The sequence below is a fragment of the Hypanus sabinus genome, chromosome 6 (genome assembly GCF_030144855.1).
Source record: "Hypanus sabinus isolate sHypSab1 chromosome 6, sHypSab1.hap1, whole genome shotgun sequence".
Taxonomy (NCBI): Eukaryota; Metazoa; Chordata; class Chondrichthyes; order Myliobatiformes; family Dasyatidae; genus Hypanus; species Hypanus sabinus.
This window is the reverse complement of record NC_082711.1, coordinates 5,511,134-5,529,589: the sequence shown is the minus strand read 5'-3', so window position 1 is coordinate 5,529,589 and position 18,456 is coordinate 5,511,134. Positions and strand designations below refer to the sequence as shown.

Sequence of the window (18,456 nt, the reverse complement as noted above, 5' to 3'; positions counted from 1 at the left end):
TTATAAAAATCACGAAGAGTAAAGGTCCCAGAACAGATCCAAGGCACACTACTGGTCATCGACCTCCATGCAGAGTATGACCCGTCTACAACCACTCTTTGCCTTCTGTGGGCAAGCCAGTTCTGGATCCACAAAGCAATGTCCCCTTGGATCCCATGCCTCCTTACTTTCTCAATAAGCTTTATCAATGGGGTACCTTCTCAAAGGCCTTGCTGAAATCCATATACACTACATCTACTGCTCTTCCGTCAATGGGTTTAGTCACATCCTCAAAAAATTCAATCAGGCTCATAAAGCATGACCTGCCCTTGACAAAGCCATGCTGACTATTCCTAATCATGCTACACCTCTCCAAATGTTCATAAATCCTACCTCTCAGGATCTTCTCCATCAACTTACCAACCACTGAAGTAAGACACAATGGTCTATAATTTCCTGGGCTATCTCTACTCCCTTTCGTGAAAAAGGGAAAAACATCTGCAACCCTCCAATCCTCCAGAACCTCTCCTGTCCCCATTGATGATACAAAGATCATTGCCAGAGCCTCAGCAATCTCCTCCCTCACCTCCCACGGTAGCCTTGGATACATCTCATCCAGTCCAACTTGATGCTTTCCAAAAGCTCCAGCACATCCTCTTCCTTATTATCTACATGATCAAGCTTTTCAATCTGCTGCAAGTCTGCACTACAATCACCAAAATCCTTTTCCATAGTGAATACTGAAGTATTCATTAAGTACCCCTGCTATTTCCTCCGGTTCCATACACACTTTCCCACTGTCACACTTGATCTAGAAGGAAATCTCAAGCCTCCACTGCCTTGTGGCTATACCCACTCATGGGAAAGGCTTTGGGAGTAAACCCTGAATAAAAATCCAGAGCTGGAGTTGATCTTAGGTTGAGATCAACACTGTTTGGAACTCCTGCAATGCCACTGATGCCAAACTGTATCAGTTCCTTTGGACGCACCAGCTATGTGGCGAGAGGAAGCCTGCTGAATGTTCTCCATATCATTCTGCCCTAGCTTCCGTCTACAATGCAGACAGCTAGGACGCAACATCCATGGTCAAAGTTGACTGACAGGGAGGAAGGCCTCAATAGACTCTTGATTAATCAAAGGTTACAGGGAGGAAGCAGGAGAATGGGGTTAGAGGGATAATGAATCAGTCACGATGGAATGGCGGTGCAGACTCGATGGGCCAAATGCCCTAATTCTGCACCAATATCTTATGATTTAACAATCCAAGGTAACAATTACTTTGTGCCTTTTTTTTAAATCAGAACTATAAACATTTATTTACAACACAAACACAAGACGATAAATATTTACAAGGCAATAGTTACATTTAAATTACAATACAGTTACTACCATTTATAAAACAGTCAATACCCCGTGGGGCGCTCCACTCCCAGAAATCCCCCAATGTGCCCATGGTGACCGTGTGCTCCCTCTCCAAGGTCAGCCAGGCACGGACATATCCTCAGAAAAGGAGCAGGCAGTCAGCCCAGGCAGCACCCTCCACCTTCTGCTGTCCAGACTCATGAATGGTCATCTTGGCCAGACCCAGGAGCAAGCCCACCAGCAGATCCTCCTCTCGACCCACCCCTTCTGAACTGGGTGTCCGTAGATGAGCAGCGTGGGACTAAAGTGTAGCCAGAACCTCAGCGGCAGCTCTGAGAAACTCAAACAGCAACTGCAACCTCTCACATTCCACGTACGCGTCCTTTACACTTGTGTACCAAGAATGATATTAAACAATCTTGAATATTGTTGCCTTGTTTTAAGATATTTGGGATTTCAGTTTACAGTTTTGTTGTATTCACTAAATGTCAAACATGTGCTGGCATCAAGAGTGAAAGGCTGCCATTATCTTAGCTTTACGTGCAATTAAATGAAGAAAGAATATACTATAACGAGTACAGAGTTTCAGATTCTTTGACTGTAAGATGAAAAATATGTGAAGGTGGGAGGTACAGCATTAAAGATCCCATCTACAGTTCACTATACAATTACAGCAGCCAAGTGAGAAACACAGGAGATTCTGCAGATGCTGGAAATCCAGAGCAACACACACAAAATGCTGGAGGAACTCAGCAGATTAGACAGCATCAATGGAAATGAATACATAGATGGCATTTTGAGTCAAATCCTTCAGGGCTGGAAAGGAAGAAGGAAGGTGAAGAGGGAGGACAAGCTAGAAGGTGAAGCCAAATGGATGGGGGAGAGAGAATGAAGTCAGAAGCTGGAAGCTAATAGGTGATTAAGGTAAAGGGCTGGAGAAGGAGGAATCTGACAGAAAAGTAAGCCAAGGGAAAAAGGGAAGGAGGAGGCAGATGGCAAAGTGATAGGCAGATCAGGAGAAGCGGGGGGGATGGGGAGATTGGGAAAGTTACTGGAAGTGGAAGAAATTGATGTTCATGCTATCAGATTGGAAGCTACTCTGACAGAATACAAGGTGTTGCTCCTCCAGCCCGAGAGTGGCAATAAAGGAAAACGATGAGAAATGTCCTTTCCTCATCTCCAGCTCTCAGGTGCTAAGCAAGTGTTCAGTAAAATCCAGAAAAAATAGCCACAAGCTCGAAACTTTCTGAAAGCATCACTCTCAGATTGAATGATATCTACTTTTAGGCTGGGTTACTGGGTTTTGTTTATAATGCAGTAATACCTCTTCATTTCTCCCTCCCAAAACCTTTGCAAACCTGGTCAAATGCACAGACCAAGCACCGGTTCCACAGATAGTACCAGGATTGTCACTTCCCTTACCAGTTACTGCAAATCACAAGAAACAAGAACTCCCGTATACTCTAATAGTTTGGTACCAACAGCATCACAGGAGTTGCCCGCCAGTGTTGAACTCAACGTAAGACTGTCTTAGGCACTCCAGTTCCAGACTTTTCCCTTGTGAATGGGTATAGCTGCAAAGCAGCAGAGGTTTGAGATCAGAGATTTCCTTCTCCTCGAAGAGCTGCCAAGCCCCATCTGCCCAGAAGTGTAATGCAGATTTTGCATTAACAAGCATCACAACCTACCATACCATGGTAGCATAGCAGATAGCACAACACCATTACAGCTGTAGGCACTCTGGAGTGTGGAGCACCATCTTTCATCACTTTGTTCATTCTCCCTGGGAACCGTGTAGGTTTCCTCCAGGTGCTCCAGCTCTCTCTCACAGTCCAAAGGCATGTCAGTTAGTAGGTAAATTGTCCTGCGATTAGGCTAGAGTTAAATCTGTGGGTTGCTGGGTGGCGTGGCTCGTTGGGCCGGAAGGGCCTGTTTCCTGCTGTATCTCTAAATAAATAAAGGTCAAGGATGTGTTTGTGGGCTCTGGATCCATTCTATCCCAGCCTTTCAGTGTCCAGGCCGAGAAAACATTAACCCTTTCACTGGCAGAGTGAATTATCTTCACCTTGTGGGACTCTACTGCAATAGCACTGATAAGGGTTAATAATACAGCAAGCATCTAATGAGGTCCTGTTGGCCTGCACTGGAACTGCTGCAGACTGGAGCCAGGCTGCTCACCTTGCTCTCAATTCATCCTCAGCCAAGATTCAAGACTGTTTAATATCATTTTTCAGGACAAGTGTAAAGGAGAATGAAATAATTGTTACTCTAGATCAGACAGGGCAAAAAAAATAATAAGCAAACATAAATACAAACACAGAGCTTCTATACATAGATTGTGTGTATGTCTATAAAGTTTTGTCTACAGTTTTTATTTTTAAAAAACAGAGCGAAAAGTGCTTGGAATGGGCTACCGACGACGGTGGTGAAGGCGGATATGATAGTGTCTTTTAAGAGACTCCTGGATAGGTACATGGAGCTCAAAAATAGAGGGCTATGAGTACTCTAGGTAATTTCTAAGGTAGGGACATGTTCAGCACAATTTTGTGGGCCAAAGGGTCTGTCCTGTGCTGTACGTTTTCTATGTTTCTTTGTCTATACAGGAGTATCTATACACAAAGTGACTGACAGGAAACGACAAAGTCGTGGAGAAACAAACTGCTTTGACTGGTATTTCCTCCCGCTAAGGGGGAGGAGTGGGAATGTGCGTGGAGCAATTCCTATTCAAAGATGACCCGGTGAACTGAAATTAATTTCTAACAAATCGCATTCTAACGTTTTGAGCTTGTCAGTCATGGAGAGACTTCTCCATCAGTGCGACCTACCCCACAAGTTGTCGAAAGGCAGAGCTGCCTGCGTTCATGCTTAATGTGGGATTATGCAGATATCACATTACAATGACTAACTCCAAAGTATTTCACCAATGCCCCTGAATGGAAAATCCTACAAAAAGTAGTGGATTTGGCCCAGTCCATCACAGGTGAAGCCCTCCCCACCAATGAACTCATCTACATGGAGTACCGCAGCAGGAAATCAGCAAGCATCAAGGACCCCCACCCAGACCATGCTCTCTTCTCAATGCTGCTATCAGGAAGAAGGTACAGGACCCTCAAGTTTGGGAACAGTTATTATCCCTCAGCCATCAGGCTCCTGACCCAGGGTGATCACTTCACTCGCTCCATTACTGAACTGTTCCCAACCTATGGACTCACTTTCAAGGACTCTTCATCTCATGCTCGTGATATTTATTATTTATTTGTTCTTTTTGTATACGCACACTTTGCTGTCTGCAGATTGATGTTCGTCCAGCTTGTTGGGTGCCGACTTTCACTGATTCTATTGTGTTTCTTTGTATTTGCTGTGAATGCCCACAAGGAAATGAATCTCAGGGTTGTCAATGGTGACATGCACTTCAATAATAAATTTACCTTTGAACTTTCTATTGAAATGGATCCACTGGGGAGGGCAAGATACACTGAAAATCCACTCAAATTAAAAATTACATTCTTTTGGATTGAATACTGCAAGTGAGACAAAGCAAAAGATAACTATTTAAAGCCAAGGGTAACAACCTTTGAGGTATCAGTTTTCATGTAAAGTTCATTAGGTCTTTTCAACCATCCCACAACCAATGTGATTAAATAATTTGCATTCCTTAGTTTAAAGGGAACGGACTAGACACCTGACCACTGGTAGTCAAAGTGACATGACCACCAGTAAGCTGTACGTAAAACATGATGCCACACCTTGCGTGCCAAGAAATAGACTGCATTTCATAGCAACTGCAAAAAAAAATTAACCCAACAACCACTGCATTGCGCGTCGAGAATAGGATTAACGGCTTGGTTTTATAACAATTCCTGTATTGTATATTAGCCTATATATTTAACATTATATACGCCTACATATTTGTACAGGTGTAATAAATTCCGCTTCTTTGGTAGAAAACAATTACAAGAACTGAAAATCACTCCCTATACGCCGCCTTTGACAGAAATGTTAATCCACATCCCAGTCTTCCTGAGCCCCGAGACAATAAGAATTCAAATACTATACCGACATCTACAGAACATCTTTAGATACACTAGATTTCACACTCATCTTGTGACCACATTTTAACATGTGAAATTACGCTTTATAAATGTGATCAAGAATCACGAGTACACAGAATTAAAACAATATAAATGACCTTTTACAGTGCTCTGTGAAGTGTTGTATTCCCATGATGACAATATTTTATATCTAATATGTATTAAATAACACACATATATATTTTAAGATAAATAAAAAAGAGGTTGGGTACCTGATGAGTCCAGTCAGATGGCACAGCCTGTCCTTCTACATGAGAATAACGGGATTAAAATGGATCATGGAGAATTTAGCAGCTATGTGGAGAGATGTTTTAAGTGTGGCTGGGAGGTGGCGGCGGCTTGGGTGCTGTACCTGGTAGACGGAGGCCTTGGGCAGGTCCAGGCACACGGTGCAACACAGCACCGAGTACAGCCTCTCCTCCAGCTTGTTCTCGCTGGCCGCCTTGGCACCGCCCGCCGCCGCCCCCGCCGAACTCGAGCCCGAGGCCGAGTCGGCCTCCAGCCGCGGCCGCTTTTTCGAGCTCGGCCCTTCCTCCAGCTCGGGCCGGTTGGTCTCCTGCGACGGGTTAGAGGGAGGGCCGTGATGGAGGGAGTCCGGGGGGACCGAGGCCGCCGCCGCCCCGCCGCCTCCAGCCGAGGAAGCCGCGGGCGCCGGTTCCCTCTCCTCCACCGCCGACATCCTCAGTTCGAACTCTCCGCCCTAAACGGAAGCCGCTCCTCCGGGATTTACGGGGTGTTTTCCGTGGTAAACGGCCGCGCCGCGCTCCTCCACACCACCACCAAGCAGCCGACCGGCGCCGCCTCAGCATCAGTCCGCCATCTTTGTTTTTCTCCTTCTCTTCGTCCCCGCCTTCGGTGGTGCACGTTCCACCAATCGCACGGCGCCTTGCTCCGACAGGCCAATCAGCTTCTAGAAGGGGCGGGGAGAGCGGGGCCACGGCCAGCTGTTCCGTCCTCTGATTGGTTGATCCGTTCACACCGCTGTGGATAAGGGGGGAGGGGCAAGGGGAGGTTGACGTCAGTGAAATCTTAGCGTCCATGGCTTCATTCATTAATAAATAATGGCTGTCTTTGGAACATTTCCTTTTGCACTCTCCTTGGCATGTATTAAACGAATCTTTCTCATTGGTATAAATCTTGGTTAACTCATGATTCAAATAACCACGAGCATTACCACAGTTTTCTGAAGCTTCCATCATCACTTAGATCTCTGCATCCTCTATTTCCGAATCCAGGGATGCTGCGTACAAAAAAACCTCTCAGAAAAGGTGCTTTCCTGAATTTCCTCTCACAAGCCACCCAGCTCACTCGATTACCATGCATCCTTTTTAGAACTACATCTGCCCATTCACGATGTAGTGCTGAGGCTGTGGTCAGACCACACTTGGAGTACCGTGAGCAGTTTAGGGTCTCTTGTCTGAGAAAAGATCTGCTGGCATTGGTCCAGGGAGGTTCAGAAGGATAATTTCAGCAATGGAAGGGTTAACGTGTGAGGAGCATTTGATGGCTCTGGGCCTGTACTCACTGTGGTTTTGAAGAATGGAAAGGGGATCTCATTGCAACCTATCAAATATTGAGAGGTCAAGGTAGAGTGGATGTGGAGAGGATGTTTTCTATAGTGAGCAAGTCTATAACCAGAGGGAACAGTCACAGAAGTGAGGCAAGTCCATTTAGAACAGAAATGCGAAAACATTTCTTTAGCCACAGGTGGAATTCATTGCCATGGACGGCTGTGCAGTCCAAGTCATTGAAAGCAGAGTTTGATAGGTTTTCGATTAATCAGGATGTCATAGGTCATGGGGAGAAGGCAGGTGAATGGGGTTGAGAGAGATAATAAATCAGCTATGATGGAATGGCAGAGCAGACTCGATGGGCCGAATGGCCTGGTTCTGCTCCTACGTCTCCTCCTCCCTCACATCCATTCACAGCCTCAAACAGTCCCTCCAGGCGAGGCAACACTTCACTCGTGAATCGGTTGGGGTCGTCTATTGTATCTGGTGCTCCCGGTGTGGCCTCCTCTGCATTGGTGAGGCATGACATAGATCAGAGGACTGGTTTTTTGAGCACCGCTCCATCCTCACAAACGGAATATGGCCAACCATTTTAATTCCTATCCCTATTGCCATTCCAACATATCAGTCCATGGCCTCCACTACTGCTAGGAAGAGGCCAATCTTAGGGTGGAAGAGCAACCTATTGTGTCTTGGTAGCCTCCAACTTAAAGGAACGAACGTTGATTTCTCCAACTTCCAGTAATTTTCCCCTCCTCTCCCTTCCCTCTTCTTCAATTTCCCACACTAGCCTCTTAACTCTCTTCCTCACCTGCCTATCACGTCCCTTGGTGCCCCTCCTCCTTCCCTTTCTCCCATGTTCCAGTCTCCTGTCCTATCAGATTCCTTCTCCAGCTCTTTGCCTTTTCCACCCTTCACCTCCCAGTTTTCTATCCTCTATGCTCGCTTAGACTATCAAAATATGAAGAACTCCCACAACTCCCAATGACCCTGTGATATCAGTCTCTGCACCTGATGTGTGAGGGGCCACGGAAAGCAAATGGCCCAGATGAGCTATCTGGCCGGGTACTAATGATTAGCTGTTTGGAGTGCTCACTGAGATCTTTAACCTCTGGCTTTGACAGCTTGAGAAACCCGCCTGCTGCAAGCAGACTTCAATTATACCGGTATAGAACCATAGAACACCACAGCACAGTACAGGCCCTTCAGCCCTCCATGTTGTGCCGACCCATATAATCCTTAAAAAAAGTACTAAACCCACACTACTCCAAAACACTATTTTTCTTTCATCCATGTGCCTGTCTAAGAGGCTCCTAAATACCCCTAATGTTTTAGCCTCCACCACCATCCCTGACAAGTCATTCCAGGCACTCACAACCCTCTGTGTAAAAAACTTACCCCTGATGTCTCCCCTAAACTTCCCTCCCTTAATTTTGTACATATGCCCTCTGGTGTTTGATATTGGTGTCCTGGGAAACAGGTACTGACTATCGACCCTATCTATGCCTCTCATAATCTTGAAGACCTCTATCAAGTCCCCTCTCATTCTTCTACATTCCAAATAGAAAAGTCCCATCTCTGCTAACCTTGCTTCATATGACTTGTTCTCCAATCCAGGCAACATCCTGGTAAATCTCCTCTGCACCCTCTCCATAGCTTCCACATCCTTCCTATAATGAGGTGACCAGAATTGAACACAATACTCTAAGTGTGGTCTCACCAGAGATTTGTAGAGTTGCAACATGACCTCTCTACTCTTGAACTCAATCCCCCTGTTAATGAAGCCTCACATCCCATAGGCCTTCTTAACTACCCTATCAACCTGCACAGTGATCTTGAGGGATGTATGGATTTGAACCCCAAGGTCCCTTTGTCCATCCACACTCTTAAGTAACTGACAATTAATCCTGTACTCAGTCTTCTGCTTTGCCCTTCCAAAATGCATCACCTCACACTTGTATCTAAGAAGAACATGGTAACTGGCCTCAATGCCTGTTCTCCAGTGCTTTGAGAAGTTGATAATGAAATATATCGACTCCTGCTTGAGGAGCGACTTGGATCCACTCCAATTTGCCTGCAGTCACAACAGACCAAGGCCCCGATGGGAGTTGCATACAGACAGTAGTAAGAATGTGGGGGATAGAAAAGGCATCCCAAAAGGGCAGTGGCACAGTAGTCATGAGGGACTTCAATATGCAGGTCGTTCGGGAAAATCAGCTTGGTGTGGGATTCCAGGAGGGGGAATTTCTAGAGTGCCTATGAGGTGGTTTTTTAGAGCAGTTCATGATTGAGCCCACGAGAGGATCGGCTATTCTGGATCGGGTGTTGTGCAATGAACCAGAATTGATTATCGAGCCTAAGGTAAAAGAACCCTAAGGAGAAAGTGATCACAATGTCCTCAAATTCTCACTGAAATTTGGGAAGGAGAAGCTAAAGAGATGTGTCAGTGGGGTAAAAGGAATTACAGAACCATGAGAAATGACTGGCTGGCATGACAGTGGAGCAGTAATCCCTGGAAATTCTGAAGCACAGGATATACACAATAAGACTATCAGACCATAAGATATAGGAGCTGAATTAGGCCATTTCGCCATCAAGTCTAATCTGCAATGTCAACATGGCTGATCCAATTTTCCTCTCAGCCAATCTCCTGCCTTCTCCCCATATCCCTTCGTGCCCTGACCAATCAGGGATCTATCAACGTCTGCCTTAAATATGCAGAAAGACTTGGCCTCCACTGCTGTCTGTGGCAAAGAATTCCACAGAGTCACCATTCACTGGCTAAAAAAAAAATCCTCCCTCCCTCCCTCTCTCCATTCTGAAAGGACATCCCTGTATTCTGAGGCTGTGTCCTCTGGTCTCAGACTCTCCCACCATAGGAAACATCTACTCTGTCAAAGCCTTCCAGCGTTCAATAGGTTTCGATCAATATTAGTCACCCCTCATTCTTCTGAACTCCAGAGCCATCAGACACTCTTCATATGACAAGCCGTTCAACCCTAGAATCATTTTCATCAACCTCTCTAGTTTCAGCACATCCTGAGGGGGCCCAAACCTGCTCACAATACTCCACGTGAGGCCTCACCAGTGCTTTATAAAGTCTCAACATTACATCCTTGCTTTATATTCTAGTCCTCTTGAAATGATTGCTAACTGCATTTGCCTTCCTCACCACCAGCTCAATCTTTAAGGAATCCAGCACAAGGGCTCCCAAGTCTCATTGTGGTTCTGATTTTTGGATTTTCTCCCTGTTTAGAAAACAGTCCATAAGACATAGGAGCAGAATTAGGCCATTCAGCCCATCGAGTCTGCTCCACCCTTCCATCATGGCTGATCCTGGATCCCACCCAACCCCATACACTTGCCTTCTCGCCATATCCTTTGATGCCCTGACCGATCAGGAAACCATCAACTTCCACCTTAAATATACCCACGGACTCGGCCTCCACCACAGTGACAGAGCATTCCACAGATTCACTACTCAGACAGACAGACTTTATTGATCCCGAGGGAAACTGGGTTTCATTACAGTCACACCAACCAAGAATAGTGAAGAAATATAGCAATATAAAACCACAAATAATTAAATAATAATAAGTAAATTATGCCAAGTGGAAATTAGTCCAAGTCTCTGGCTAAAAGAAAAATATTCCTCCTTATCTTTGTTCTAAAAGGTTGCCCCTCAGTTTTAAGGCTGCGTCCTCCGGTTCTGGATACCCCATCGTAGGATACATTCTCTCCACATCCACCCTATCTAGTCCTTTCAATATTTGATCTTGTATATTCTGGTACGTTTCACGTATTGGTAATAAGGTGATTCTGATTCTGATGCTGTCTGTTTGGTATAGAAATTGGTTTGTTTTTATTGCTATTTATTTATTTCTGCTTTTGCACAGATTGTTTACAGTTCCTGATGTTTACAGTTACTGTCCCATAGATTTGCCCAGAGAGAAAGAATCTCAGCATTGTATGTGGTGACATGTATGTACTCCGATAATTAATATTACTTTGAACTTCATTAATGTCACATTTTCTGAGATACGGTGAAACTCTTGTCTTGCACACCGTCCATTCAGATCAGACAAGCTTGAGTGAACAAGCTGGTTAGCATGGACGAGCTGGGCTGAAGGGCCTGTGTAGGGACCATGTGTCTGTCTTGTGCCCGCCTGTTGTGTGCTTTGTGTTGTGCGTTTATTATGGATAATTACTCACGTAGGTTGGGGGCGCGGTGGCAGAGAAGAATATAGTCATATCTTCATGCTTTGTCTTTGATTCGGTTTTAGTCTGGCTAGAGGCAGCCAGGAATGATACTTCCTTGCTGACCACTTTGCTTATCGTTTAAAGATTGCTTGAGAACATTTGAATACTCTTAGACTGTTTATTTCGTTATATCGCGAGCTTAGTTTCATTGGTTTTATCGTTACAAGATTGTTTATCTTTATTGATTTCTCAGTGAAGGATGGAACATTCCTTCATCGACTGAGAACATTATTGGTGGAGAACATGTCACGCAGCGTCAATCCCTGGTCTCTGAGCAGCTTTAGTTTGCTTGAGTAATCGGTACATCAGTTTCTGTGCCGCGTGACTCTGTAAGTTCAAGTTACTATCATTTCAACATCTACACCACCAAATAGAACAGTGTTCCTCTGGACCGAGGTGCACAAAAAGTACAAATAACTCACACACAGCACGTAAAGTAATATTACCACTCGTAACAAATAATAATGTGCATTTATGACACAAGTCAAAGATTGAACAGTATAACACCACTGAGGCTGGCTGGTGGTGAGGTGGCATCAGCTCTGGACTGCAAGGCAGACAGACTTGAGTTCAAACCCGGCTGGGTCCCACCCTGGGCAGCAGCATCTGCATGGAAGAAAGGCCTGGCGATCCGTATCCTGCCATGGAAACCCTGTGGACCCCAGGGTCCATGGGGTCACAAAGAGTCAGACACAACTTAACGACTGATTAACAACAAAATAACATTATTGGCATTTCATATGCCACAGTCACAGGGACAGTTCAGTGTGGGGTGAGTGTCAATGGCTGCAGGTCACAGTCACACAGACAGTTCAGTGCTGAGGTGAGTGTCAATGGCTGCAGGCCACAGTCACAGACAGTTCAGTGCTGAGGTGAGTGTCGATGGCTGCAGGCCACAGTCACAGACAGTTCAGTGTGGGGTGAGTGTCAATGGCTGCAGGCCACAGTCACAGACAGTTCAGTGTTGAGGTGAGTGTCGATGGCTGCAGGCCACAGTCACAGAGACAGTTCAGTGTGAGGTGAGTGTCAATGGCTACAGGCCACAGTCACACAGACAGTTCAGTGCTGAGGTGAGTGTCAATGGCTGCAGGCCACAGTCACAGACAGTTCAGTGTGAGGTGAGTGTCGATGGCTGCAGGCCACAGTCACAGAGACAGTTCAGTGCTGAGGTGAGTGTCAATGGCTGCAGGCCACAGTCACACAGACAGTTCAGTGTGAGGTGAGAGTCAATGGCTGCAGGTAACAGTGACAGGGTCAGTTCAGTGCTGAGGTGAGTGTCGATGGCTGCAGGCCACAGTCACAGAGACAGTTCAGTGCTGAGGTGAGTGTCAATGGCTGCAGGCCACAGTCACAGAGACAGTTCAGTGTGAGGTGAGAGTCAATGGCTGCAGGTAACAGTGACAGGGTCAGTTCAGTGCTGAGGTGAGTGTCGATGGCTGCAGGCCACAGTCACAGAGACAGTTCAGTGCTGAGGTGAGTGTCAATGGCTGCAGGCCACAGTCACCCGGACAGTTCAGTGCTGAGGTGAGTGTCGATGGCTGCAGGCCACAGTCACAGAGACAGTTCAGTGCTGAGGTGAGTGTCGATGGCTGCAGGCCACAGTCACAGAGACAGTTCAGTGCTGAGGTGAGTGTCAATGGCTGCAGGCCACAGTCACCCGGACAGTTCAGTGCTGAGGTGAGTGTCGATGGCTGCAGGCCACAGTCACAGAGACAGTTCAGTGTGAGGTGAGTGTCGATGGCTGCAGGCCACAGTCACACAGACAGTTCAGTGTGAGGTGAGTGTCGATGGCTGCAGGCCACAGTCACACAGACAGTTCAATGTGAGGTGAGTGTCAATGGCTGCAGGCCACAGTCACCCGGACAGTTCAGTGCTGAGGTGAGTGTCGATGGCTGCAGGCCACAGTCACACAGACAGTTCAGTGCTGAGGTGAGTGTCGATGGCTGCAGGCCACAGTCACAGAGTCAGTTCAGTGTGAGGTGAGTGTCAATGGCTGCAGGCCACAGTCACAGAGACAGTTCAGTGTGAGCTGAGTGTCAATGGCTGCAGGCCACAGTCACACAGACAGTTCAGTGTGAGGTGAGTGTCGATGGCTGCAGGCCACAGTCACACAGACAGTTCAGTGTGAGGTGAGTGTCAATGGCTGCAGGCCACAGTCACCCGGACAGTTCAGTGCTGAGGTGAGTGTCGATGGCTGCAGGCCACAGTCACACACAGTTCAATGTGAGGTGAGTGTCAATGGCTGCAGGCCACAGTCACCCGGACAGTTCAGTGCTGAGGTGAGTGTCAATGGCTGCAGGCCACAGTCACCCGGACAGTTCAGTGTGGGGTGAGTGTCGATGGCTGCAGGCCACAGTCACACACAGTTCAGTGCTGAGGTGAGTGTCAATGGCTGCAGGCCACAGTCACCCGGACAGTTCAGTGTGGGGTGAGTGTCAATGGCTGCAGGCCACAGTCACAAACAGTTCAGTGCTGAGGTGAGTGTCAATGGCTGCAGGCCACAGTCACACAGACAGTTCAGTGTGAGGTGAGTGTCAATGGCTACAGGCCACAGTCACACAGACAGTTCAGTGTGAGGTGAGTGTCAATGGCTACAGGCCACAGTCACAAACAGTTCAGTGCTGAGGTGAGTGTCAATGGCTGCAGGCCACAGTCACAGAGACAGTTCAGTGTGAGGTGAGTGTCAATGGCTACAGGCCACAGTCACAAACAGTTCAATGTGAGGTGAGTGTCAATGGCTGCAGGCCACAGTCACAAACAGTTCAGTGCTGAGGTGAGTGTCAATGGCTGCAGGCCACAGTCACAGAGACAGTTCAGTGTGAGGTGAGTGTCAATGGCTACAGGCCACAGTCAGACAGACAGTTCAATGTGAGGTGAGTGTCAATGGCTGCAGGCCACAGTCACACAGACAGTTCAATGTGAGGTGAGTGTCGATGGCTGCAGGCCACAGTCACAAACAGTTCAATGTGAGGTGAGTGTCAATGGCTGCAGGCCACAGTCACAAACAGTTCAGTGTGAGGTGAGTGTCAATGGCTGCAGGCCACAGTCACAAACAGTTCAGTGTGAGGTGAGTGTCAATGGCTGCAGGCCACTGTCACAGAGACAGTTCAGTGTGAGGTGAGTGTCAATGGCTGCAGGCCACTGTCACAGAGACAGTTCAGTGCTGAGGTGAGTGTCAATGGCTGCAGGCCACAGTCACAAACAGTTCAGTGTGAGGTGAGTGTCAATGGCTGCAGGCCACAGTCACACAGACAGTTCAGTGTGAGGTGAGTGTCAATGGCTGCAGGCCACAGTCACACACAGTTCAGTGTGAGGTGAGTGTCGATAGCTGCAGACCACAGTCACAGAGACAGTTCAGTGTGAGGTGAGTGTCAATGGCTGCAGGCCACAGTCACACGGACAGTTCAGTGTGAGGTGAGTGTCAATGGCTGCAGGCCACAGTCACACAGACAGTTCAGTGCTGAGGGAGTGTCGATGGCTGCAGGCCACAGTCACACAGACAGTTCAGTGTGAGGGAGTGTCGATGGCTGCAGGCCACAGTCACACAGACAGTTCAGTGTGGGGTGAGTGTCGATGGCTGCAGGCCACAGTCACGGACAGTTCAGTGCTGAGGGAGTGTCGATGGCTGCAGGCCACAGTCACACAGACAGTTCAGTGTGGGGTGAGTGTCGATGGCTGCAGGCCACAGTCACAGAGACAGTTCAGTGTGAGGTGAGTGTCGATGGCTGCAGGCCACAGTCACAGAGACAGTTCAGTGCTGAGGTGAGTGTCGATGGCTGCAGGCCACAGTCACACACAGTTCAATGTGAGGTGAGTGTCAATGGCTGCAGGCCACAATCGCACAGTCAGTTCAGTGCTGAGGTGAGTGTCGATGGCTGCAGGCCACAGTCACAGAGACAGTTCAGTGCTGAGGTGAGTGTCAATGGCTGCAGGCCACAGTCACAGAGACAGTTCAGTGTGAGCTGAGTGTCAATGGCTGCAGGCCACAGACACAGAGTCAGTTCAGTGCTGAGGTGAGTGTCAATGGCTGCAGGCCACAGTCACAGAGACAGTTCAGTGTGAGCTGAGTGTCAATGGCTGCAGGCCACAGTCACGGACAGTTCAGTGTGGGGTGAGTGTCAATGGCTGCAGGCCACAATCGCACAGTCAGTTCAGTGCTGAGGTGAGTGTCGATGGCTGCAGGCCACAGTCACGGACAGTTCAGTGTGGGGTGAGTGTCAATGGCTGCAGGCCACAATCGCACAGTCAGTTCAGTGCTGAGGTGAGTGTCGATGGCTGCAGGCCACAGTCACAGAGACAGTTCAGTGCTGAGGTGAGTGTCAATGGCTGCAGGCCACAGTCACAGAGACAGTTCAGTGTGAGCTGAGTGTCAATGGCTGCAGGCCACAGTCACGGAGACAGTTCAGTGTTGAGGTGAGTGTCAATGGCTGCAGGCCACAGTCACAGAGTCGGTCAGTGTGAGGTGAATGTCAATGGCTGCAGGCCACAGTCACCCGGACAGTTCAGTGCTGAGGTGTGTGTCAATGGCTGCAGGCCACAGTCACAGAGACAGTTCAGTGCTGAGGTGAGTGTCAATGGCTGCAGGCCACAGTCACAGAGACAGTTCAGTGTTGAGGTGAGTGTCAATGGCTGCAGGCCACAGTCACCCAGACAGTTCAGTGTGAGGTGAGTGTCAATGGCTGCAGACCACAGACACACAGACAGTTCAGTGTGGGGTGAGTGTCGATGGCTGCAGGCCACAGTCACAGACAGTTCAGTGTGAGGTGAGTGTCAATGGCTGCAGGCCACAGTCACAGAGACAGTTCAGTGTGAGGTGAGTGTCAATGGCTGCAGGTCACAGTCACAGAGACAGTTCAGTGTGAGGTGAGTGTCAATGGCTGCAGGCCACAGTCACAGGGTCAGTTCAGAGCTGGGGTGAGGAAAGTCTCACAGAGTAGTGAGCTGAACATCATTCACCCTCAGCCTCAACGTTCATCCTCAGCCTCGACTCCTTAATCTTTTAATCTGGCTCAGTGCCGAAATTGGCTGAACTTTGGTTCGTTTATTGCTGTCCGACCCAGGCCCGATTGCTTTCATCTGGTCTGAAGTACCTGCATTCTCAAGAGTCCAGTTCACCGAATCCTTGAGGATGCCGCAGTAACGGCTGGTCACACCGACCGTTCAGAAGCTCAGCTCCCAAAGTGAATCACAGGGGGCGGGTTACAGGAGCACAATTCCCAAAGGGAATCACAGAGGGCGGGTTACAGGAGCACAATTCCCAAAGGGAATCACAGAGGGCGGGTTACAGGAACACAATTCCCAGAGGGAATCACAGGGGGTGGGTTACAGGAGCACAATTCCCAAAGGGAATCACAGGGAGCGGGTTACAGGAACACAATTCCCAGAGGGAATCACAGAGGGCGGGTTACAGGAGCACAATTCCCAGAGGGAATCACAGGGGGAGGGTTACAGGAGCACAATTCCCAAAGGGAATCACAGAGGGTGGGTTACAGGAACACAATTCCCAGACGGAATCACAGGGGATGGGTTACAGGAGCACAATTCCCAAAGGGAATCACAGGGAGCGGGTTACAGGAGCACAATTCCCAGATGGAATCACAGGGGGCGGGTTACAGGAGCACAATTCCCAAAGGGAATCACAGGGGGTGGGTTACAGGAGCACAATTCCCAAAGGGAATCACAGGGGGTGAGTTACAGGAGCACAATTCCCAAACGGAATCATAGGGGGTGGGTTACAGGAGCACAATTCCCAAAGGGAATCACAGGGGGTGAGTTACAGGAGCACAATTCCCAGATGGAATCACAGGGGGCGGGTTACAGGAGCACAATTCCCAGAGGGAATCACAGGGGGCACGTTACAGGAGCACAATTCCCAAAGGGAATCACAGGGGGCGGGTTACAGGAGCACAATTCCCAAAGGGAATCACAGGGGGTGAGTTACAGGAGCACAATTCCCAGAGGGAATCACAGGGGGCACGTTACAGGAGCACAATTCCCAAAGGGAATCACAGGGGGCGGGTTACAGGAGCACAATTCCCAAAGGGAATCATAAGGGGCGGGTTACAGGAGCACAATTCCCAGAGGGAATCACAGGGGGCACGTTACAGGAGCACAATTCCCAAAGGGAATCACAGGGGGCGGGTTACAGGAGCACAATTCCCAAAGGGAATCACAGGGGGAGGGTTACAGGAGCACAATTCCCAAAGGGAATCACAGGGGGAGGGTTACAGGAGCACAATTCCCAGAGGGAATCACAGGGGGAGGGTTACAGGAGCACAATTCCCAAAGGGAATCACAGGGGGAGGGTTACAGGAGCACAATTCCCAAAGGGAATCACAGGGGGTGGGTTACAGGAGCACAATTCCCAGAGGGAATCACAGGGGGAGGGTTACAGGAGCACAATTCCCAAAGGGAATCACAGCGGGAGGGTTACATGAACACAATTCCCAAAGGGAATCACAGGGGGAGGGTTACAGGAACAGAATTCCCAGACGGAATCACAGGGGGCGGGTTACAGGAGCACAATTCCCAGAGGGAATCACAGGGGGCAAGTTACAAGAGCACAATTCCCAAAGGGAATCACAGGGGGCGGGTTACAGGAGCACAATTCCCAAAGGGAATCACAGGGGGTGGGTTACAGGAGCACAATTCCCAGAGGGAATCACAGGGGGAGGGTTACAGGAGCACAATTCCCTAAGGGAATCACAGAGGGCGGGTTACAGGAGCACAATTCCCAAAGGGAATCACAGGGGGCGGGTTACAGGAGCACAATTCCCAAAGGGAATCACAGGGGGTGGGTTACAGGAACACAATTCCCAAAGGGAATCACAGGGGGCGGGTTACAGGAGCACAATTCCCAAAGGGAATCACAGGGGGCGGGTTACAGGAACACAATTCCCAAAGGGAATCACAGGGGGCGGGTTACAGGAGCACAATTCCCAAAGGGAATCACAGGGGGTGCATTACAGGAGCACAATTCGCAAAGGGAATCACAGGGGGCGGGTTACAGGAGCACAATTCCCAAAGGGAATCACAGAGGGCGGGTTACAGGAGCACAATTCCCAAAGGGAATCACAGGGGGCGGGTTACAGGAGCACAATTCCCAAAGGGAATCACAGAGGGCGGGTTACAGGAGCACAATTCCCAAAGGGAATCACAGGGGGTGGGTTACAGGAGCACAATTCCCAAAGGGAATCACAGGGGGTGAGTTACAGGAGCACAATTCCCAAAGGGAATCACAGAGGGCGGGTTAC

The 18,456-nt window shown here is 48.5% G+C and overlaps 1 protein-coding gene across 2 annotated transcripts in view; it reads right to left on the bottom strand.

The window, feature by feature from the left end:
• Positions 1-6,275, bottom strand: part of zftraf1 (zinc finger TRAF-type containing 1) — a 144,434-nt gene extending 138,159 nt beyond the window's left edge. Inside the window, exon 1 of one of the 2 annotated variants that reach the window (XM_059971600.1) lies at positions 5,785-6,275. In XM_059971600.1, the coding sequence (XP_059827583.1) occupies positions 5,785-6,111 (327 nt within the window). In that variant the 5' untranslated portion in view covers positions 6,112-6,275. The other variant, XM_059971601.1, reaches the window with a different exon arrangement.
• Between the last annotated feature and the right edge of the window lie 12,181 nt (positions 6,276-18,456).